The 23,718-nt window shown below is 38.8% G+C and overlaps 1 protein-coding gene and 1 pseudogene across 1 annotated transcript in view; both read left to right on the plus strand.

The window, feature by feature from the left end:
* The window catches only part of LOC107675580 (golgin subfamily A member 5-like), an 8,665-nt pseudogene extending 5,768 nt beyond the window's left edge, over window positions 1-2,897 (plus strand).
* An 866-nt stretch (window positions 2,898-3,763) lies between these two features.
* Window positions 3,764-23,718, plus strand: part of LOC107675555 (thyroid receptor-interacting protein 11-like) — a 24,046-nt gene continuing 4,091 nt past the window's right edge. The window contains exons 1-19 of the mRNA XM_016469952.1: window positions 3,764-4,257; window positions 7,181-7,257; window positions 7,509-7,619; window positions 7,759-8,064; window positions 8,170-8,241; window positions 8,330-8,495; window positions 8,651-8,986; window positions 9,093-9,133; window positions 9,364-9,462; window positions 9,681-9,875; window positions 10,006-12,735; window positions 12,971-13,252; window positions 13,731-13,871; window positions 14,022-14,215; window positions 15,446-15,609; window positions 15,827-15,930; window positions 16,027-16,126; window positions 19,663-19,744; window positions 19,861-19,975. Of these exons, the coding sequence (XP_016325438.1) occupies window positions 4,119-4,257; window positions 7,181-7,257; window positions 7,509-7,619; window positions 7,759-8,064; window positions 8,170-8,241; window positions 8,330-8,495; window positions 8,651-8,986; window positions 9,093-9,133; window positions 9,364-9,462; window positions 9,681-9,875; window positions 10,006-12,735; window positions 12,971-13,252; window positions 13,731-13,871; window positions 14,022-14,215; window positions 15,446-15,609; window positions 15,827-15,930; window positions 16,027-16,126; window positions 19,663-19,744; window positions 19,861-19,975 (5,454 nt within the window). The 5' untranslated portion in view covers window positions 3,764-4,118. The remainder of the gene's footprint in view (window positions 4,258-7,180; window positions 7,258-7,508; window positions 7,620-7,758; window positions 8,065-8,169; window positions 8,242-8,329; window positions 8,496-8,650; window positions 8,987-9,092; window positions 9,134-9,363; window positions 9,463-9,680; window positions 9,876-10,005; window positions 12,736-12,970; window positions 13,253-13,730; window positions 13,872-14,021; window positions 14,216-15,445; window positions 15,610-15,826; window positions 15,931-16,026; window positions 16,127-19,662; window positions 19,745-19,860; window positions 19,976-23,718) is intronic.

Genomic DNA, 23,718 nt, shown 5'->3' on the forward strand with positions numbered 1-23,718 from the left:
TATATTAGCCAGCTGTAACACAGATACAAACATCACTCTGCTTATTTGATTTTCTTCGTGTTTCCTCTAGGATCTGGAAACCCAGGCGCTCACAGAGACAGAAAACTGGAGAGAACAGTTGGCAGAAGTACAGGAACAACATGCCCAGCAGATCAGAGCCAAACAGGAAATAGAGGCAGAACTGGAGAGATCCAAACAGGTACATAATTGAGAGAGAGAAAAAAGAGTGAACCTGAGATAGCACATCCAGGTTTTTAGAGGGGGTATTTTGTGGGTTGTTGCATTGTTTTATTTTAAAAAGAAGAATATTCTAAATAATGAGTGAATGTTGATACATTTTAATGCAGGAACTGCAGTACATTGAGGAAGAGCATCATCACACTAAAACCGCCCTTCAGGGTCGCGTCAAAGACAGAGAAGATGAGATCCAAAAGCTTAGAAACCAGGTACCACGAAGACACAAATTTATGAGGAATAACAATTGAGGTTTTCTAAGAAATTTTTTTAAAAGAAACATCTGTGCACCTGCTCCAAGTTTTCAGAAATTTTATGGTGAATTTTACAATTCTTCTGCTAGCTGACCAATAAGGCTCTGAGCAACAGCGGTCAGGCGGAGCTGGAGGGCCGTTTGCACCAGCTGACAGAGACACTGATTCAGAAGCAGACCATGTTAGAAGCCCTGGGCACAGAGAAGAACTCCCTGGTCTTTCAGCTGGAGAGGCTGGAACAGCAGCTAAAGAGCCTGCAGGGTGGTCAGAACAGCAGCTCACACATCAACATGGCTGCCATGGAGGGACCAGGTCAGTGCACTGCATGATGGGAAATTCCAGAAGGACTGATTTTATGGGACTTTTTTTTTAATCAAACCAGGGTTATAATCATTAACTGAACTGCAATTAAAACTAAAATTATAAAACCGCAAAATTAGTAAAACTTTGTCCAATTATAATGAAAACAGAAAATATAAAAATAAAAGCTAATTCAAATTAGTAATAAAAACTAAATTTTTCATATGAATAAAAACTATTATAGTGTATCAATGATACAAAAATGAACACTGAATCAAACCACTCAACTCAAGCTTTGAGTGTGTGTGTGGAATAATTTAAAGCTGCAGTCCGTAAGTTTTGCCTCTTTGTCGCCATCTCTGTTTGAAAACCTGGAATTGCAGCTATGTGCGGAATTATCTAGCTTGCGCGAGTTGTGAGTCGGCACAGCTCCAGCATGGATGAATCTAATGTTCTGAAGAGTACGTGTGGCAGTCAGTCACCGCACCGGTGTGGATATTTACTGTACTTCGCAATCACAGATTCTAGCCTACTTCTTGGAATATATGACCCAAATAAGAATTTTCACCGTATATTGCCATCTGGATCGGCCACCTGCAGGATCCTCACATGTGATCCGGGACAACTTCTTTATGTTTACAGACGTGACGTAATGGCGCGGCAGCATGCTCGAATTTCCCGCGGAAACCTACCCGTACTATTCAAATTAGAAAACATTATTATAAGCTAACCGTTGTGAATCGGGCTAAAGTAAGGCGATGGTTTTGAACACTGGCTGGTTATGTACTTGCTCAAATATTGATTTCGGATCATTTTCATTTAATTATTCTGGCTGCTGTGAGAAAAGGCTATAAACGATCGGCCACCTGCAGGATCCTCACATGTGATCCGGGACAACTTCTTTATGTTTACAGACGTGACGTAATGGCGCGGCAGCATGCTCGAATTTCCCGCGGAAACCTACCCGTACTATTCAAATTAGAAAACATTATTATAAGCTAACCGTTGTGAATCGGGCTAAAGTAAGGCGATGGTTTTGAACACTGGCTGGTTATGTACTTGCTCAAATATGCTGGTTATGTACTTGCTCAAATATTGATTTCAGATCATTTTTAACCAAAAAAAAGTTACGGACTGCAGTTTTAACTTTTTATACTTTGAAGTCCAACATGATTGTGTGTGACTTTTTTTGTGTGTGTAGGTGCTAGGCAGAGGAACACACCAATCCTGTTTAATGATGCAGACGGACCGGGCACAGGAGTGTATGGGAAGGTTCGTGAAGCGGCCAGCACCATTGACCGCTTCAGGTAATTGAGTCCCTGGAAATCTTTTTTTTTGTGTGTGTGCTAAATGTATTTTACAGTGTCCCAATTGTATTAAAATGTGTGTGGTTTTTTTGTGTTTTTCTCCAGTATACGTCTAGGAATCTTTCTCCGACGTTACCCCATGGCCAGGGTTTTTGTTATTATTTATATGGTGAGTACACAGAACATTAAGGAATATTTGAAAGTTAAAATGAAGAATTAAAAGTTTTAAGAAAAAGCTGGATGAGTTTGTGTTTATTTATGTGTCATAATCTATGTTTCTCTATCTAGGCACTTCTACACCTTTGGGTGATGATTGTCCTTTTGACATACACACCAGAGATGCATCACAATCATCCTGATGGGAGATAAAGGACTTTCTACCTATAATAACATATAATAAACCTGTTTGAGATCAGTAAGGGGTAATAAAGGTTAAGCTTAGGGAGATTTCAGGCTGCTGTTCAGTGGCTCAATATGCATTCATCAATTTGCACAGACATGCTGTTGGGCGGTTCTCTCTTTCTTTCTGTTACTTTGCTTCTCTCACATTTCCCCTTAATCCACCTCATTTATTTTCCTGGCCCATCCATTCAGTAAAATTTGGCATGAGTGTTAAAAGCAGTATAAAGTGAAATATTTAAGGTGTAATTTAAAGTTGTGGTTTTATTCAATTAAGAATCTCTTTTATTCATCTCTGTTTCACACAAATGTAATCATGACTATTTTTGTTACAGGAAATAACAGATTGAATTCCTCACACTGTAAAGCAGATTTATCTTAATAAACATTAACACAGACATCATCTTAATTCTCCCAGCTGTTTTTGTGACTTTCTTATCTCTAGAAGTACCGAGGTGTGATAATGAGGAAAATGTAGAAGTTGCTACAATGTATTATATATTATATTTTATAATTAATTATTATAATAAAAAATAACATTTTAATATATAATAAATTATACATACATACATAATTATATACTGTTCAAAAGTTTGGGCTTGGTAAGATTTTTGAATGTTTTTGAAAGTCTCATGCTCACCAAGGCTGCATTTTATTAAAAAAAATTATATATAGAGTAAAAATAGTAATATTGTAAAATATTACAATTTATTATGACTGAATTTAACATTTCTATTTTAATATTCTTTTTAAATGTAATTTATTCCTGTGATGGCAAAGCTGTATTTTCAGCATCATTACCCCAGTCTTCAGTTTCACATGATCCTTCAGAAATCATTTCTAATATGCTAATTTGGTGCTCGAGAAACATTTGTTATAAGTGTTGAAAACAGTTGTGCTGCTTAATATTTTTTTGTGGAAATGTGACACATTTTTAGTATTAAAAAAAAATAATAATTTGTAACTTAAAAATTCCTTACTGTCACTTTTGATCAAATAAATGCCTCCTTGCTTAATTAAAAGTATTTATTTATTTTAAAAAATCTTACTGGCCCCAAACTTTTGAATAGAAGCCTATGTTATATAAGTATAATAAATATAATGAAATAATAATAAAAAAAAATTCTCAAATTACGGCCTCAGAGATATTAAATAAATCACATGATTGCAGGACTCATTCAGTCCAGTGGCGTCGCTGTTAAGGCGTGGGAAGTGTGTGCTGGATTATGTTGGTCCTCCACCGTCCCATAATGCATTTGTGCTGTCCACGTCCCCCGCTGACGGTGATCAGTCCGGCTGTGATGGCCGCGGTCGAGCTGGCACTTCATCCGCGTGAAAAACACAGCGACCCAAATCAAACCCCTACCAGAAACCTGCCCGTCCATATGTGGATATAACTCGGCGACCAGTTCTTCGTGATTCCTGTGGATTTAACACGTATAACCCGGCGTTTTGTCTTTGTTTATGTCATGGAGTTGGACCATCTGGAATGTAAATAACGCTAGTTATACTTAGCTTGAGTACATGAAGCCCTCGTTCGGACGGATCTGTGCTGTCAATGCATTCTCTGTGTATCTGAAAGGCCCGTGTCGTTGATTAAGGGTTAGATCCGGCTCGGCTCATCATGTCGTCCTGGCTGGGAGGGTTAGGCTCTGGCCTGGGTCAGAGTTTGGGTCAGGTCGGGGGAAGCTTGTCTTCTTTTACCGGCCAGATCTCTAATTTTACCAAAGATATTCTACTGGAAAGCGCCGAGGAAGTGGGAGGTGAGTTGACAACAGTCATCAAGATCATATCACTTCCCATACAGACATTTAACACTTTTACAGTGTTTGTACAGTATGGTCGGCTGTTTTGTTATATAATTGTCTTTTACAACAACTGAAAGTTTTTGATCGTTTTGTTTATTATGCATTTATTTTTAGTGAGCATAACTGTAGGCTAGACTAATGAATGTGACAGTTTTATGTTGATTAGTTTATGAATACAGTCAGTCCAGTTATGCTTGATATTTAGCCTAAATATCTAAGTTAAACTCACTGTGAAATGTGCTACTTGTTTTGGTCTGATTGTTGAGATATGACTACGTTTTTTAAGATGTGATTTTGTTTATATTGGCATCTCGTCAAAGTAATTAAAGGGAAAGTGCATTCAAAAATGAAAATTATTATACTTTCCAAAGCTAAATGACTTGAAAGAAATGTTAGGGACCTGCAGCCTTGTGACAGAGCCTGTCATTCTGCCTATCTACTTTTGAGAAGAAAGTCATAAAAGTTTGGCACAAGAGGTTAAGGTGAGTCAGGTAAGGTAACAGTCCCTTTAGGATTTACATTGTCATTCTCTACAAATGGCATATGATGCTACGGTGCACTTATATAATAGGCTAAAGTAATTATAGTAAGACCGAGTAAGAGGTTTGTTTGCATACAGCCGCTGAATCCCTATTAGAGATGTGGCTTCGGCTGGAGTTTAGGCACTTGATCTTAATCCAGAAAGTGCTGGATGTTTCTTAGTCCTGTTGCTTTCTTTTGTCAATGAGGACTTAATATTGAAGTACTTTGGTGTGTATCTCTGCCTTGTTCCTTGTTGTATTCTGCCTTATTCAAACACAGAAGTACAGTTGTTTACCAACAAAAACCTTGCTAGTGTTAAAAGTAAATATGCCCTTTTTGACCATTGGAGGAGTGGACAGACACACACAGCACACTGAGAACTTTGATCAGCAGCTTCCAGCAAAGCAGACAGACCTTGAGTCAGTATGTCATGTCTCACGATGCATCGACCTGCCTGTTTCAAAGCAGTTTCAGATTTACTAAAACTTACCTGCTTTTGTTGTCTTTCAGATTATACTACATAAACGTGGTGTCAACTTTACCAAAAGTTATGTTTGTTAACATTAGGTGTCATGAAAGCACAGGACAGCATTTAATAATATAGGTTAATTGTAATATTATTTATTGTTAATTCTTGTTAATTCTTTATACAATAAATAATAATAACAATAATAATTTTAATATTAGTAATGTTAATATTTGTAATTTGAAATGTTAACAATATACTAGTAGATGTATGTAGAAATAACAATAAAGTAGTACATTAATAAATGCTGTAAGTATTGTTCATTGTTATTTCATGTCATATATTGCATTAAATACTTTTAACATATAGAAGCTTATTGTAAATTGTTACCAGTGTATATTAGCAATTTTTTAGGCTGGCTGCTTAGAAAAGGCAGGTGTGACACCTGGTAGGGGTTTGTCCTCTTCCACAACAACAGAGACCACCTACAGTGGGTATAGTCTGTTGGGATATGTCACTACTAACTTTGCACATCTAGACTTTGCAATATTTGCCTACTCTTCTTTGCAGAACTGCTCAAGTTCAGTGAAATTTGATGGTGACCGTTTGTGGACTGCAGTCTTCAAGTCATTCCACAGATTTTCAATAGGGTTTAAGTCTGGGCTCTGACTAGGCCATGCAAGGCCATTCACCTTTCTCTCCTTCAACCACTGTGTGGTCAGTTTTGCTGTGGGTCATTGTCATGTTGGAAGGTAAACCTTCTTTCTGACAGAGGACAGGACTAAGGACTGAAATGCTCCAGGAAAGCTCTTTTCATGCTGAGCTAATCAAAATGACCACAGCTGATCACAGTTGAAAGTCAAATGGCTTTGTGTGCCAATTGAGAAGGTGATTAGCTACACCTGATGTTATAAGTTGGACTGAGTAAATACAGCTGCATAAAACAAAAACTTTGTCCATCTTTATTTCAGGCTGCAAAATGTGATTATTTTAAAGGGGGGCGATTCTTTTCTATACCCACTGTACATGCAGTGTGCCCTTGAGCAAGACAAAACTTCAGACAGATTGTCGCTAATTTAAGTTGCTTTAGATAAAGGCTACATTGAAGTGCCTCCATCACTACACAATATCATGTAGTCATTTATCTTGTGTGTATGCATTAGATTTACAAGTGGGGCTGAGACAGAGTATGCTATGTGTGTAAATGTCTCTTGTTTGTCATGTGAACCTGAACTGTGTTGAAATAGAACCTTACTGTTTAGAGCTTGTGGGCAAAAACATGCCGTTACCTATTATTGTTTGGGTTTTTTTCACTCTTAAGAGTCTTACTTATATTGTGCTTTTTCTTTTTTAAATAGCTTTTGTTATTTACTTCAGAGTCTATATTAATTTAAGTGTGCTTGTCGGTTATAGATATGTAATATTCTGCTGGGGCTTTGCAGCTGCTGGAATAAAATAGCTGAACTTGATCCTCCTGGAATGTTGGTATTTAAAGGGACAGTCACCCAACAATTGACTAAATGTGTCCATGACTTAGAATGATTCCTGTGTAGAATGCAAATGTAGTAGTCTTTGGGTGGATTTAATAGGATATTTTTACTCTCTGTACACTTGTTCACTTTTAACCTTCTCATTCAGTGAGGTCTTGTGGTTAGTCAGTGTATCATCTCCTCCAGTGACTTGGTAATGTTGGACAGTTTACAGAAGAACAGAGGTTCCCATCATCATTTTCATCATGTTTTTTTATTTAGATAAATGGAAAGGACTTGTCACTCTATGATTCACACTTGAGACAATTGTTGTATAATAAAGCTGCATGCACAGATGTAGGCTCAGCTATTTCAGCAACTATGACTTCATTAAATGTCAGTGTGTTTTTCTTTCTTACAGATGCTGCCTCTGAGCTGCAGGTGTCCAACTCTAGATTGCAGGAACTGGAGACTTTATATGCAGCACAAAAATCTGAGGTGATTAATTGAGCACAAAAAGTCCTAGTCTGATGCTGAAGTCTTGCCGATATTTCTTAGTTCTATCATGATTTGTGTGCTTTAAAATGTAAGACTTTTCTTCTTTTTATTTGCACACATTGTTTTAAAAAATGCCTAATTATGAGCCAAATTCCGTTACAGGATGATTTGTTTCAAAACATTTTGTCAGTGCATTAACATCTGTAATTGAATTTTTTTTTTGTTTGTGTATTTGCTTTTGTGTGGTTTAGTATGAGCGCTTGCGGAGAATAAACTCTGAGTTGGAGGAGAAGCTAGAGGCGGCAGAGATTCAGGTCAAACAGCAGTCTGTGGAATACAGAACCCTCCTGCAACAGAAAGAGGTTTGGGTTCAAAACTAACTGCACTTTTTGGGAGAAGAATTACAATATACCTAATCATAGTGGGAGAATTTCTCAAATTTAGAATCATACTGTTAAAATATTTTAAAATAAAATAAAGTGTATGTTTATTGTTGTAAAGGTGGAGATCAGTCACCTCAAGGCCCGTCAGAGTGGTCTGCAGGAGGAGGTTCAGAAACTCCAACATTCCGCTCAGGCTGCAGCCAGCTCATCCTCCTCTGATGCTGCTGTACTTTCTGTTACCACTGCTGCCACTACTACTACTTCGTCTTCCTTTCTGCACCGGTCTTCAGCTGTCCATCAAGGCTTCCATGGCGATGAGGTGGACCTCAGTGATGTCCTGTGGTCACAGCAGGAGATTAACCGTCTTTCCAGTGAGGTGCATCGTCTAGAAGCTGATGTAGCTCACTGGAGGAGAGTTGCTCAGGTCACTTTTAAATTATACTTCGGACACAGTTTTACAATTGTTTCATGAGAGAGCTATGACCTAAAATTAGACTAATTCGATTTTTTTTATTTATTTATTTACCAGGCATCCAAGCTACCAGGAGTTGTTGGTAACGGAGACCAGGGTGAAGTTGTGAAAATGCAAAGAATGATCAAGGTGAAAAACCTTATGAACTTTAATGGAGTAGGTCAGCGCTTGGAATCAGGTTCTGTTTTTAACCTAAATGACATTCTGACCCAATCAGGAGCTGAGAGAGGAAATGGCACAGGAGGTGGATGAGCACCAGCATGAACTGACAGCATTGCAGGATGCCCAGAGGCTGAAAATGGCTGAAATCTCAAAACGGCACAGAGAGGAGCTGGCAGAGTATGAGGAGAGAATTGAGGAGCTTGAGGAGCAGCTTCAAAATGGTGAGGAGGAATATTGATGGATATTAAAAATGGAGTCTGGAGATTTTAGTACTTTTTAAATGCAGATGAAGTGTTTAATTTGTAATTGGGAGGTAACTTTAAAATGAACAGTTGATCTTTGAGTACAATGCTGTGTTTATCTCCCTCTTCTTCAGAAGGTGGAAATGTTGCCCAAAAATCAACCACAGTACAGGACTCTGCCAAACTTCAAGAATTGCAATCAATACAGTCTTTACAGGAGGAGGCTGAGCTTCAGCGCAAACAGCACAGAGATCTATTGGCCAGCTTGGAGGAGGCAGAGCATCAGAAGACCAAGCTAGAGAGGGAAAAGGAGGAGGCTACAGCAGAAAATACAGAATTGTTGCAGAATTACAGTCGCCTTCAGAAGTCTGTAAACAAACTCCAGGCTCGAGTACAAGAACAGGAGGGGAAGTCTATGCTGAAAGCCCAGCATGACAATGAGATACAAACCCTGAAAAAAGCTCTGGCAGGTATAGAGAACTCAAGAAATTGTGTATGATCAAATATGTTCTTGGATGGGAAATCTCATAAACTGCTCTCTCATATTTATGTTATATTTTTGTATATTATTTTTAGGTGCAGAAAAAGAGATGGCTAGATTGAAGACTCTCAGTGAGGTAAATTTGCTAAAAACCTTCCTCTGCACAGTTTAGAAGTTTGTAGCCCAATAATTTTTAGATGTTTTAGCCATGCTGAGGATTCAAATATAAAGCAATTGATATAAATGTTCACAATTAAGATAAAGTATTTGGACACTTTCTGGTTGCCTCTGCAAATAATGTAAGTGTGGCTTGAGTGTCAATACTTTTTACACTTTTTTTTTCCCTCTTTTTTTCATTTAATTCAGAGGAGTCCTACAGAAGAGGTAGAACATGCTGACATCCTGGAGCTCAACACCATCATTGATACCCTCAGGAAAGAGAAGGAAGAGGTGGAGAGAGAAAAGGTTTGCATATGTTGACAAAGTTATAATAATACCTGTTTCTTCTTGTTTTTGAACAGAAGTTCAGTATCTGTCAAATCCAAACATCTTTGAAGAAGATATGGTGATCAATACTTCAATAGCTTTTTGAAAGGACACTTGCATGTTATCATGCAAATGGTAATTTTTTTGCTTAACTGACATTAGTTTCATACACTTTCTTTATTTTTTTTCTTTATCAGCTTGTATTAGTTGAGAGACTGACTCTGGCCGAGGAGAGACACAAGGGTTTAGAGTCAGAAAGTGCTGTGGAACTGTCACAGGAAGTTTCAGACCTAAAGAGCCAGCTACATCAACGGGAGCAAGCACATCTTGATATAGAGACACTCAGTGCTGAACTGGAAGAACTGGACAGGCAGAACCAGGAAGCCACACAGGTATTCTTTTTGAGCCAATGTATGTTTCAAGTTTATTATACAGAATCTTAAAAAACAATTATTGGATCTGTTGAATGTGTTTATAATTTGAATTAATATACTACATACTTGTTCAATTTTCTTTCTCCAGCATCTTATTGCAGTGAAGGAACAGCTGTCCTTGCAGAAAACCCAGGCTGATGCAGAAAAAGCCCATCTTCAGTCAGATCTCAGCTCCTCTCTTGACCAGAGACGGACTCTTCTACTGGAACTGGAAGCTCAGGGGGAGAAGCTAAGTCAAAGTGCCTTCTCCTTGAATGAACTGCACATGGCAAAGCAGCAACTGGAAACCATGGTAAAGGAGTTGAGGGAAAAGTTGTGCAAGTCACAGGATCTGGGCAAAGAGCTGCGGCAGGAGTCCTCTGAACTCAAGAGGGTGCTTCAGGAGAGAGAATCAGAACTTACTGCACTTTGTGAGAAGTTAACTCCTTCTGGGGAGCAAGGGAATGAGTTAGAGGAACACAGGAAGGTACTTGAGACAAGGGATAAAGAGATCCAGGACTTGAGAACAGAGTTAACAGAAGTAAAGGCCTCCTACGAGAGGGCCATTTCAGAGGACTTTGAATTGAAAATTGAAAATAGGAAGTTAAAAGAAGACTGCACTCAGGCTTTGGAGAAGATTGACAGTTTGGAAAGGCAGATCCAAGATGGTCAAGCCTCTCTAAGCAGGATGTCCCTGGAGAAAGATACCCGCATTGAAGCCTTGAAATTAGAGAAGAGCCAGTTAGAATCTGAGCTAAGTAGGACTGAGAAGCGACTATCAGATCAGGCCAAACAGTATCAACAAACCATCGACGAACTGACCAGAGCACGCTCTATGGGTGCTTCTGCACTGCAGACAGAACACGAGCGAATGGTGAAACTGAATCAGGAAAAAGATCTCTCAATTGCAGAGCTCAGGCGTGAGATGGAGCAGATGGTCTCTGACCACAAAGACACCAGTGAGATGCTGGACATCACTGTGGCAGGCCAGAATCAACTCACCGAGCTTCTGCAGGAAAAGAACGCATTTGCCGAAACCCTAAAAGCTCATGCTGCAGAAACACAACAGGAATTAGAGCGCACGTTCTTGGGAGCAACTCAGGAATGTGACTCTCTGAAAAGGTCAGTGGAGGAGAAGGACAAACAGCTTGGAGCCATGAAGGAAGAAAACAGCCATCTAAAAGAAGAGATTGACCGTCTGAGGGACCAGCAAAGCAGACCGCAGTTATTGTCAGAGCCGCGGACACTGGACATCATCACAGAGCTTGAGACCGAGGTGACCCAGCTCAAAGCTGCCAGAGTTCAACTCGAAAAAGAGGTCCAATCTTTGAGGAAGGTATCAGAGGAGCAGCAGGCCACAGCGCTGCAGTCGCAGCGTTCTCTGCAGTTGCTACAGAGTGAACTAGAGCAAGCACGGACAAGACATGAGCAAAGCTCACTCAACTACGAAAGACTCATCAGTGCTAAAGATGAGGAGATTGTCCAGCTTCAGTCAGAAGTGGAAGGCCTGAGCACACAAGGACAGAGTCCTATACAGTCTGTAGAAATCCTACAGGAAGACAAGACCCAGTCACTGAATGGCGAAAACGGTAATGAGAAACATGACCTTTCAAAAGTTGAGATTGAGAAACTTGTGAAAGGAATCAAGGAGAAAGAGACTGAGATTAACCAGCTAAATGAGAAGAACCTGTCTCTAACCAAGCAGCTTGACCAACTTGTGGTCTCTCAGAATGAGCTAGGAAAACTCTCGCAGATGGTTCTTCAAAAAGATCTAGAAATCCAGGCGCTCCATGCTCGTGTGGCTGGTGGCCATGGTCAAGATGTGGTGTTCCTGCAGCAGCAGTTGCAGGTGTATGCGGTGGAATGTGAACAGGTGTTGGCCGTGCTCAACGAAAAAACGAGAGAAAACAGCCAGCTGCGCTCAGACTACCATCGCATTATGGACATTGTTGCAGCCAAGGAAGCCGCCTTGTTGAAGCTTCAGCAAGAAAACCAGCGGCTCTCCACTATGAGCGACCCTTCAGGCAGTCAAGAGATGTTTCGAGAGACCATTCAGAACCTTTCCCGCATCATTCGTGAGAAGGATATTGAGATTGACGCCTTGACTCAGAAATGTCAGACCCTGGTCTCTGTCCTCCAGGCATCTGGTGGCGGCGATTCTGTTAGTGGTGGCTCAGGGGGAGTTAGCAGCAACCAGTTTGAGGAGCTCCTACAAGAACGTGACAGTCTCAAACAGCAAGTGAAGAAGATGGAGGAGTGGAAGCAGCAGGTGATCACGACTGTGAGGAACATGCAGCATGAATCTGCTCAGCTACAAGAGGAGCTGCTCAAGCTGCAGGGGCAGGTTTCTGCAGATAGTGACTGCAGCTCAAAGCTCTCGGTGGATTACACCAGACTTATTCAGAGCTATGAGCAGAAAGAGAAAAGGCTGGGATTTTTGAGTCAAGAGCTGGCACAGGTGCAGCAGACCATCAGCCAACTGAGCAGTACCAAAGATGTCCTGCTTGGGAAGCTTGGCAGTGTCAAGCACTCTCCAGAGGCGTCTGCTGCCCAGGCTTTTGCCCCTCCAAACCTGAAGGAGGCAGCACCACCTGGCCAAAATGAGAGCCTACATCAGGAGTTGCAGTCAATGCAGAGAATTTTAGCAGAGAAAGAGAGCATGATAAGAATTCTGCAGGAAAACAATCATCGCTTGTCAAATTCTGCATCTCTGTCTGAAAGTGAGCAGAGAAACCATGCAGAGGAGCTCAAGCAGGCCCGAGAGAAGCAAGAATCGCTACAGCGCTCCCTCAGAGAGAAAGATCTGCTCATTAAGACCAAGGGAGACCAACTCAGTCAGGTGACTTGCAATTCTGATGTGTTGAATGGCTGGTAGGGAAAGCTGTAAGAAGTGCAATACCATAGGCACTGTAAATAGATTGCGGAGTAAAATGTCAGTTTTGCAGTATGAGATTTTGTTTATATTCCAAAGTTTGCAAATTACATTTGTGTTATGTTTTTACATGCACTTAAATAAATCTCTGAATGATTTTGTTCATCCTAAACTTATGTGACATTTTTTCTGTACAATGTAGTTGAGTGAAAATTTACGTAATCGCGAAAACGACAATGAGGTCTTGAAGCAGGCTGTGACAAACCTGAAGGAGCATGCCCTGATCCTGGAACTCGATGTGAAGAAGCTAAAAGAGGAGAATGAAGCGATAGCAGCAAAAGCTCGTGAGAAAGAGACAGAGTTCCGTGCACTTCAGGAGACCAACATGCAGGTGTCACTGCTGCTTCGGGAACGAGAGTTTCAGTTCAGTGCTGTGAATGAGAAGGCTACTGCCATTGAGAAGATGCTAAAAGATAAAGAGCAGGTTTGTCTGTTTGTGTGTCTTTAAATATAAAAAAATGTGTAAAAAAAATATACGTCAATCACTTTAAAACTGTCAAAATTATTAATCAAAGAATTCTACTTTGCCATCAAAGGAAGAACATTTTAAAATATATTAAAACATAAAAGTTGTTTTAAATTTTATTCGTTTCACTATTTTACTATTTTTAATGTATTTTGATCAAATAAATGTAGCCTTGATGAGCATAGGAGACTTCTTTCAAAAACATATAAATCCTGCTCATCCTACAATTTTGAACAGTAGTAACTTTAGAATTTTTTTATTATTATTATTATACATTTTTAAATCTCTCCTGTTCATCCAACCTCCTAAATTAACTGCAGTGGAAACAATGCACTTTTATAATGTTAATGCCAATGAAAGCATTCAACTTGTTCTGGACTTTTCTAGTTCTATATATGCTGTGAAATTGATCTGTTCTGCCATTGTCGTACTGCAGGGTAAATCTGGTGAGCTGAACCAATTGTTGAATGAAGTTAAATCCATGCAGGAGAAGGCAGTGTTGTTTCAGCAAGAAAGAGATCAAGTGATGATGGCTCTCAAACAAAAACAAATGGAGACAACCGCCCTTCAGAGTGAGGTAGCGAAGGCCAATATTACACATTATTAATTTGCTTTATTGCCTTACTAAAAGATAACATTTCAATTCAATTTAATATCCAGTTGCATCCGTCAAAAATATATTTCAATGGGGGGAATTACTGTACTTTCGTGTTCTTCCTCTATTTAGCTGCAACACACACGAGATAAAGAGCAGCGTCTGAAGCAGGAGGTGGAGCGTTTGCGCAATCACCTGTTAGAGATTGAGGATTCGTACACACGTGAGGCTTTGGCAGCTGAGAACCGAGAGCGAGAGCTGAGACGCAGAGTGGCACTCCTGGAGGAGCGGTTAGCATCTTCCTCCAATGCTGTGGAGAGCGCAAGGTGGGTCTGTTGGTGTGATTGCTTGGTTCAAACCAGAGTTTGCATCCAACGTGTTTCTCCTGCCCTCACTAGTCTCTTTTTATACTGTTATTTGTTTCCATATCATATATATACTTATAAAATTAGGGGCCAAGCACCAAAGGTATTTTATCCATTAGTCTTCTCCTTCTCCTCCTTTTCCTACTCTTTAGTCATCGTCTTCCACTCTTGAGCCTATGGCAACCCATAGACCCACTTACAGGAAAGTTATGAAATTTGGCATACGGATAGAGAACAGTGTCAGCAATAACCACAGCAAATTTGTCTCTACCTTAAACCCTGCATCAGCTCAAATTTGCACTGATGTTTATTCTTTTGACTTATGAACCATAAGGGCTAGAAACAAAATTATTCCAGAACTCCTTGGCTCATGCTGAATCAATCACACCATTTAACATAATTTTCCGTCATGAAAGTTTTCCCACCATTTTGAGTTTTCTGAAAACCTTGTTTTTCAAACTCATCCTAGACGGTTTGTTCAGACCGTACTAACCCTAACTTTTTTGAGATGGTCCTCACTGCAGAACACAAGATTCAGGGGGCGTGGTTGGATCCAGATCCAACTCCTCCCACCTTACATATACCTAAACCTACCCGTCTCCACCCCTTAGATGTGGATCCAACCACGCCCCCCTGGATCTTGTGTTCTGCAGTGAGGGGCTACTGACTTTTTTTAAAAAGCTTTTTGATCAAACCTGGTTTGAATAAGTAACTGGTCAGTTAGCACTTATGTTACATTACACGTGATTGTATCTATGGGTTTTCAACCATTTTGCTTAAAATAATCAAAAAATGTCTTCAATTACTAATTTTTTCAACTGATCTGATGCCCCCTGCCATGCTTGCTTAGCTCCTCATTTTGCTTTATTTGTACTTGGTCCCTTAATTGCTGCTTGCAGCTATATTTTATATCAGTACCACAGAAAGTCTTTCTGTCTGCCATAAATACAAAAAATATGAAAAACGTTGAGACCGTTGTTGTGGTGACAAGCAACAATTTAAAAATGCATTATACTATGACAAATTATTCCATTAGTGTTTGACTTTTGCAAATGACTTGGATTGGTTTCATACAAACTAAATTCTGACATCAAGACACCAAAGCCCCATGTAAAAGTGTCCTAAATAGTTTTTCAGTTTACTCATTATTGGTTTAGCCTCACTAATGTCTCTAACTGTGTGTGTGTGTAGTCAGCAGGCTAGCCTTCAGGTCGAGTCTCTTCAGGAGCAGCTGAATGGTGCCATCAGACAGAGAGATGAAGCGCTTATTCAGCTCCGTGCTGCTCAGGATCAGGTCAACCAGTATGCAGTGTCACTCTCTAACCTACAGATGGTGCTAGAACAGTTTCAACAAGGCAAGCATGCACATTTTTGCTATTCAATTTTTATTGTAATAAAAAAAATCTAAGAAAATCATCTTTCTTTTATGGAATGATGACCATTAAAGTAATTACAAATGTAGATTGGAGTGTAATATTCAGAGTTTTCTTTTTGAAATGCTTGGATTAAGAGAGGAATCTGCAATAAGCCTTCAGTCTTGAACAGTGTTGACATCTGTATCTCTCTTTACAGAAGAAAAGGCCATGTACTCAGCAGAACTGGAAAAACACAAGAGAGAGAAAGAAGAGTGGAGAACTAAAGCAGAAAATCTTCAGGATCAGGCGGCCGCTCTGCAAGTCAGTTCAAACAGACATATACAAACCTCTGTCCTTTCTGCACTGTTTGACACAAGGGTTTATGTTAATGTTCTATGACTGTGTGTGTAATCTTAGATAAACCTGGATGAAGCAAACGCAGCTCTAGAATCTGCCTCCCGCCTCACTGACCAGCTGGACCTCAAAGAGGAACAGATAGAAGATCTGAAGAAACAAGGTGAGGCCAAATGTCACCAGTTAATGACTTTGTTGAAATCAGAGCATAAGAACTTTACTAGAAAACCTCATTGTTTAACAAGGACAGTGGTTCTCAACCTTTTTGTCTTGAAGGCGCTCATTGTCCAACACAAGATTCAAAGCCCCCCCATATTAGATAATTCCTCTGGTATTTCTGCTTTAATTATGACAACGTTGGTTGTTTTCAAACTTTATTAACAGAAACTTGGAGTGTTAATATATATAAATTAATTAAACACAATTTATTTTGTGATTCTATAAGATTCAAGATACTGATTCTGCTAATAGATGATTCTAGATAATAGTTAAGGCGAACATTTTGTTTACATCTTAATTTTTTTCTGTTTTAAGTATTTTAATTAATTTTGTCCCATTGGACGTTTGCTGAGGTCCCAGCCCCCTGGTTGAGAACCACTGAACTAGGATCAAGGAAGATTACAGAAGCACAATTCAAATTAAATCTTCATTAAGGACTAATGAACCATAGCAAAAACTGATGCTGGGTATCAGCATTTAATTCCTGATTCAGTTTGGTTCTGATTCAGAATCTCTTTAGTTTGATGAAGAATCATACCTAAACCTACCCGTCTCCACCCCTTAGATGTGGATCCAACCACGCCCCCCTGGATCTTGTGTTCTGCAGTGAGGGGCTACTGACTTTTTTTAAAAAGCTTTTTGATCAAACCTGGTTTGAATAAGTAACTGGTCAGTTAGCACTTATGTTACATTACACGTGATTGTATCTATGGGTTTTCAACCATTTTGCTTAAAATAATCAAAAAATGTCTTCAATTACTAATTTTTTCAACTGATCTGATGCCCCCTGCCATGCTTGCTTAGCTCCTCATTTTGCTTTATTTGTACTTGGTCCCTTAATTGCTGCTTGCAGCTATATTTTATATCAGTACCACAGAAAGTCTTTCTGTCTGCCATAAATACAAAAAATATGAAAAACGTTGAGACCGTTGTTGTGGTGACAAGCAACAATTTAAAAATGCATTATACTATGACAAATTATTCCATTAGTGTTTGACTTTTGCAAATGACTTGGATTGGTTTCATACAAACTAAATTCTGACATCAAGACACCAAAGCCCCATGTAAAAGTGTCCTAAATAGTTTTTCAGTTTACTCATTATTGGTTTAGCCTCACTAATGTCTCTAACTGTGTGTGTGTGTAGTCAGCAGGCTAGCCTTCAGGTCGAGTCTCTTCAGGAGCAGCTGAATGGTGCCATCAGACAGAGAGATGAAGCGCTTATTCAGCTCCGTGCTGCTCAGGATCAGGTCAACCAGTATGCAGTGTCACTCTCTAACCTACAGATGGTGCTAGAACAGTTTCAACAAGGCAAGCATGCACATTTTTGCTATTCAATTTTTATTGTAATAAAAAAAATCTAAGAAAATCATCTTTCTTTTATGGAATGATGACCATTAAAGTAATTACAAATGTAGATTGGAGTGTAATATTCAGAGTTTTCTTTTTGAAATGCTTGGATTAAGAGAGGAATCTGCAATAAGCCTTCAGTCTTGAACAGTGTTGACATCTGTATCTCTCTTTACAGAAGAAAAGGCCATGTACTCAGCAGAACTGGAAAAACACAAGAGAGAGAAAGAAGAGTGGAGAACTAAAGCAGAAAATCTTCAGGATCAGGCGGCCGCTCTGCAAGTCAGTTCAAACAGACATATACAAACCTCTGTCCTTTCTGCACTGTTTGACACAAGGGTTTATGTTAATGTTCTATGACTGTGTGTGTAATCTTAGATAAACCTGGATGAAGCAAACGCAGCTCTAGAATCTGCCTCCCGCCTCACTGACCAGCTGGACCTCAAAGAGGAACAGATAGAAGATCTGAAGAAACAAGGTGAGGCCAAATGTCACCAGTTAATGACTTTGTTGAAATCAGAGCATAAGAACTTTACTAGAAAACCTCATTGTTTAACAAGGACAGTGGTTCTCAACCTTTTTGTCTTGAAGGCGCTCATTGTCCAACACAAGATTCAAAGCCCCCCCATATTAGATAATTCCTCTGGTATTTCTGCTTTAATTATGACAACGTTGGTTGTTTTCAAACTTTATTAACAGAAACTTGGAGTGTTAATATATATAAATTAATTAAACACAATTTATTTTGTGATTCTATAAGATTCAAGATACTGATTCTGCTAATAGATGATTCTAGATAATAGTTAAGGCGAACATTTTGTTTACATCTTAATTTTTTTCTGTTTTAAGTATTTTAATTAATTTTGTCCCATTGGACGTTTGCTGAGGTCCCAGCCCCCTGGTTGAGAACCACTGAACTAGGATCAAGGAAGATTACAGAAGCACAATTCAAATTAAATCTTCATTAAGGACTAATGAACCATAGCAAAAACTGATGCTGGGTATCAGCATTTAATTCCTGATTCAGTTTGGTTCTGATTCAGAATCTCTTTAGTTTGATGAAGAATCAGAAACGGAACACAATTCAGATTAAATCGCCATTAAGGACTAATCAACCGCTGACAAAAACTAAGGCTGGGTATTAGCATTTATTTCTTGATTCCCTTTCAAAACTAAATCCCTCTCAATTTAGTTCAGTTCAGATTTCAGTAATTTATTTGATTCAATTGAATTCAGATCATACATAATGTGCATTGTGACTGAGTCCATGTCTTGGTTATTGGTTATTTTGTAACTTTGATCATTTAATTACCTTTATGAACCTGTGTTGCACAGCACTTATAATATAATATCCTTTCAATGACACAATCCTATAAGCGTTGAGACAAAATACACCACAAAAATGTTTTGCGAAAAGACTAGCTCTCAAGCTCAGTTGACACAAAACTCGTGGCACATTGTTTGAGATTTTCTCAGATTTATAGCACTGTGAACTGTTTTTCTGAAGAGACTTTTGAATGTCAACAGGACCAGGAACATCAGGAACCATTAAATTATTTTTGACTCTTGAGACTGTGCTTTATGTAGTGGTTTAAATTTGATTCATATCAGTGCAGATATTAAGAGACACACATGTTTGCATTTGTAAGAGAAATGCAGAGAGCAGCCAGGTCTGTAGATGGTATAGATGTTTAGCATTTCTTCGCATCTCCTCTCTGATATTTATGGCATGTCAGTAGCCAAACTGTCAATGCCAAACTTATTTGCCAGTGGCTTATGACTTTATAAGGAACTTCAGCATAATATTAGGCGTAAATGTATAAAAAAAAGTTTGTGGTCGGTAAAAATTTTTTACGTTTTTGAAAGAAGTCTCTTAATCTCACCAAGGCTGAATTAAATCATCACCAGAAATTGAAAAGTATCGTGTGTGTGTGTGTAGGAAAAAACATTTTTTTGGAACCTTAGTCACACAGCCATAGAAGTCACAGAAGCCAGACATTAGCAAAGTAAATTATTTTTTATTAATGTGTTGGGTTTATGAATTAACCCATAACTCGTAAGCCTAACTGTGACAGCAGTGAATGGGAAAATGCCACAAAATACTCAAACCTGTACCTGTGTGTTTTTTGCAGTGGATGCGAGACAGGAGATGTTGGAAGAGGCTCAGAGAAAACTGATGAACCTCCTGAACAGCACCGAAGGCAAAGTGGACAAGTGAGTCCAAAACACATCTGTATTGGAAACATATTTCATATATATATGTAGATCCGAATATTTTCAAAAGGGTGTTCCTGTGAAATATCATCTAACGTGATTAACTTCTGACACAGGGTTCTGATGAAGAATCTTTACCTGGGCTATTTTCATACCCCCCGAAACAAGCGTTCTGAGGTGCTGAGGCTTATGGGTAATGTGCTTGGGTTGGACCGAGATGAGGTGGCCGAGGTGGGTCAGCGCTCTCTGCTTCTTATACTGTAGATTTCTCTTTATCCTCCCTTTTGAATTCACTTTTTTAAATGAAAGTATTCCTCTTCACAAGTGCAAATGTGCTCGTGCCTGCATATTGACATTCATCAAATATGGTCATGTCCAACTTTCCAAAGAGAAGGAGCAATTGTCTCGTTCACAATTTGTCATTTCCTTCACCATTCTGTCTCACCTGTTATGTGAAATTCCTCCTACTTTTCATCACTCTCAAATGTGGCTCTGCTCAAGTCCTTGTCTCACTCTTGAAACGTGACTGTTAAACATGTGTTGATTTAATATTTGACCTCCTGAATCGTGATGTTCGGTTCTCCGCCCAGCCTCTAATTACATTTTTTTCCCCAATGATCTCTTGTTTGATGTCAGTGTGAAGGTTTTTATCAGATGTTAAAAAGATTTTTCCACTCATCTTACCGCGTGTGTTTAATTTGGCACAAACCTCAAGCTGCCCATGATGGACTTGTTGAAAAATGTCCTTGTTTTGAGTCCTTTTGAAGGATGACTTCAAGTTGCGTCCGGTCCTTGCTGGTAATCCGGGTATAGAGATTTCTGCTCTTGTTAGGACAGCCTGCACTAAATGAAACGTCATCACTCCCGGAAACTCTGCACGCATATGACCGCATTCAAATTCACTGCTAATAGAGCTGATTTGTTTTCTGTTCGAATTGCTGTTTTACCGTTTTGATCCTGGTGGGGCTGATTTTCTCAACAACAGGAACAGATTAGTTCTGATGATAAAGCAGGATGTGGCTTAAAGGGGTCATATGATGCGATTTCAAGTTTTCCTTTCTCTTTGGAGTGTTACAAGCTGTTCGTGTGTGAGAGAGAGAGAGGGAGAGAGGGAGAGAGATCACAGTGGAGTCAGCTGTCTTAACCACGGCTTGTGTACTGCATTTTTTTTTCTTGGAAAAGCCATAGTTGTTTTAGCTATTGTCCTTAAAGGGTCAAAATCAGCATGGGGGTTTTCCTTTTTCAACAAATTGCACTGCAGTCGTTCACACCCCATTTTACTTCCATAACGTGTTGTATTTCCAAGTGAATCTGGATATTCAGTTAGGGAAAAATGGGAATTAATTGGATTGTGAAACATAGGTGTTACATACAAGAATGAGAATGCAAGTTTGCTCAAACCCTAATTAGCTGTTTGTATATGTATTTGGCTATTAGTTAACATTATTTAATATCCTGAAGTGACTTCAGCAGAAAGGGAAATTTATTTCTGAGGAAGAGTGAGTTGTTATTATTTTTTTGTATTAGCATGCATAATGAATTGTTCACATTAGGACAAGAAAAGTGCATTAAGAATATAGTCATTTACATAACCTTGTTATAGAATTTAATACCTAACCTCACACCAGCATACATTTTTGATCTGAATTAAGGTAATGAGTCATTTTCTAGATGAAACTAACTTAAATGGCAATTAATAGTTTTTTTTTTTCACTTTTGTTAGTTTTTCATTAATATACTGAGTATGCTGTTCATATATTAAAATGTTGTCATAAAAATAGGAGACTGATAAAGCAAGCAACCATTATGAGAAGATGGACAGACGCAGGCAGAAATCAGGAGTTAGAGACTCACAGGAAGAAAGAGAGAGACTGCGAGACAGACAAAGACTGAATTAGATGACGGGCCCATGCCAATCTTACACAAAAAGCATTTCCTTACCCACAGTCCCATAGAAGTAGGCTGGGCTCTGGCAGGAGAGACTCCAGCTATTAGGGTTGCCAACTTCAGCGAGGCAAAATAAGGGACTCCCCCCCCCCAAAAAAAGCCCCCCAAGGACACAAATAATCAGTGAGGAACTCATAGCTCAACAATAAACCATGAGATAACATGTTCAAGTATGTAAACTTGAAGCAGAACACATTAATATTGTTATTTTAAATTTGCTTATTTCTAATAAATTATTATTATTCATCTCAGTTCTGCAGCTGTTACGGATGGGATGAATTATTATAATTTTTTTTGTTATTAATTTGCTTGAATTAGGTCTACATTATTATGTAATTATTTGTCCCATTTTTATCTAAACAATTTAGCATTTTTTTACCTTTTTAAAATGCCAAATTGTTTTACATATATGATTCTTTATTAGGTATATATTTATGATTAATATCCATAATAAATTAATAAATAGGGTCTAACATTAATTATAATATATTAATTTATCTGTCTAATCATGTCTAAAAATATAATAATTGTCTACCAAGCTCTGATAATGTATGGAATATTATATTTACAGGCTATCCCAATTTTAATAAAACAATAGGCCTATACCTGTAGAAGCACGGATGTGTCTGTCACTTTAAAGGTATGGTTCACAGAAAAATGAAATTTTTTCATAATTTACCCAGGTTGTTCTAAACCTGCATAAAGTGCTTTCTTCTGTTGAACACAAAAGAATATACTTTGAAACATGTGTCTCAACTAAACAGCTGATGGTTGTAACTTTCATAGTAAGGTTAAAAAACAAACAAACATCAGAGCCATTGGGGACCAGAAACTGTTTGGTTACCCACATTATTTAAAGTATCTTCTTTTATGTTCAACAGAAGAAAGAAATTATTACAGGTTTGGAACAACTTGTGGGTGTGTAAACGATGACAAACTTTTCATTTTTGGGTGAACTGTCCCTTTAAGTCAGACAGTCCACCGTGAACAACTGAAATGCCTCTCTGCAAACTGCGCGTTCATCATTAGTTACTGGACCGACACATTGATAACTTTCCCATTCAGCCCTACATCTGGAGAGTCTTGTGTTCAGAGGGCAGATGTGAGCTCCTAGATGTTTTAAACCGCGCAGGTTTGTTTACCTCATGCTGCGCTCGTGTGAAAGGGCTTAACGGTGCGCGTTTTGGAGACTCTGTCGCTATGGAAACAAAGACGCCAAAATCAAATGAGCTTCTCTAATAGCCTACTTCTTATGAAATGTATTTCATTATAATTGCTATTAGTATTATAAACAGTACAAAATACTTATTTGTTTATTCAAATATGTGTTGGCCTTTGTAAAATACGGGACAAATCGCGTCCCGTATTGTTTTGATACGGGACGCATCATTTTACCTTTAAATACGGGACGATTCCGTATTTTAAGGGACGGGTGGCAACCCTACCAGCTATTCAGCAAGTTGTGAGCAGAATTACTCAGCAGCCTCCAGAGAAGAAAGAGGGAGAGAAGAAAAGTAAATATGAGTATGCGTGTTTCTGGGTCACACAATCCACTTTACATTTCAACCCATATTTTCTTTCTTAACTCCTCTCCACACCTTTCTCATATTTTTTATGCTACACGTTAAGTTTTCCACTCAAGATCTCTTTGTTTACAACTTTAAAGACTAAAAATAATCTCGGTCTGCTTTTTTTGGTTTAAAAAAAAAAAAAGTCTGATTCAGTTTTGTATCAAAGGTGCAGCATTCATTTGGTCTGAGTGCTTTGAGGACACACAACCAAAGACCACACACTAGGGGTTGAACGACTTCTGATTTTTTTGAAGTCGACTTTTATGTGATGAAAGTCGAGTCGAAGTCGACTAGTCGCTGATGACGTCATTAATGAACAAATAAGTCTGGAGCTGTGACAAACACCTTGTGCACAGCTATGGCATATGACACAGCGCTGCCCACATGGCTATTGCTACTATAACGGCTCATTTTTATCAGTTATTTTGTCTTTGAGTCGTTATATTGCTCACAGAT

This window comes from Sinocyclocheilus anshuiensis, unplaced genomic scaffold (genome assembly GCF_001515605.1).
Source record: "Sinocyclocheilus anshuiensis isolate Anshui unplaced genomic scaffold, SAMN03320099.WGS_v1.1 scaffold1097, whole genome shotgun sequence".
NCBI classification, from domain to species: Eukaryota; Metazoa; Chordata; class Actinopteri; order Cypriniformes; family Cyprinidae; genus Sinocyclocheilus; species Sinocyclocheilus anshuiensis.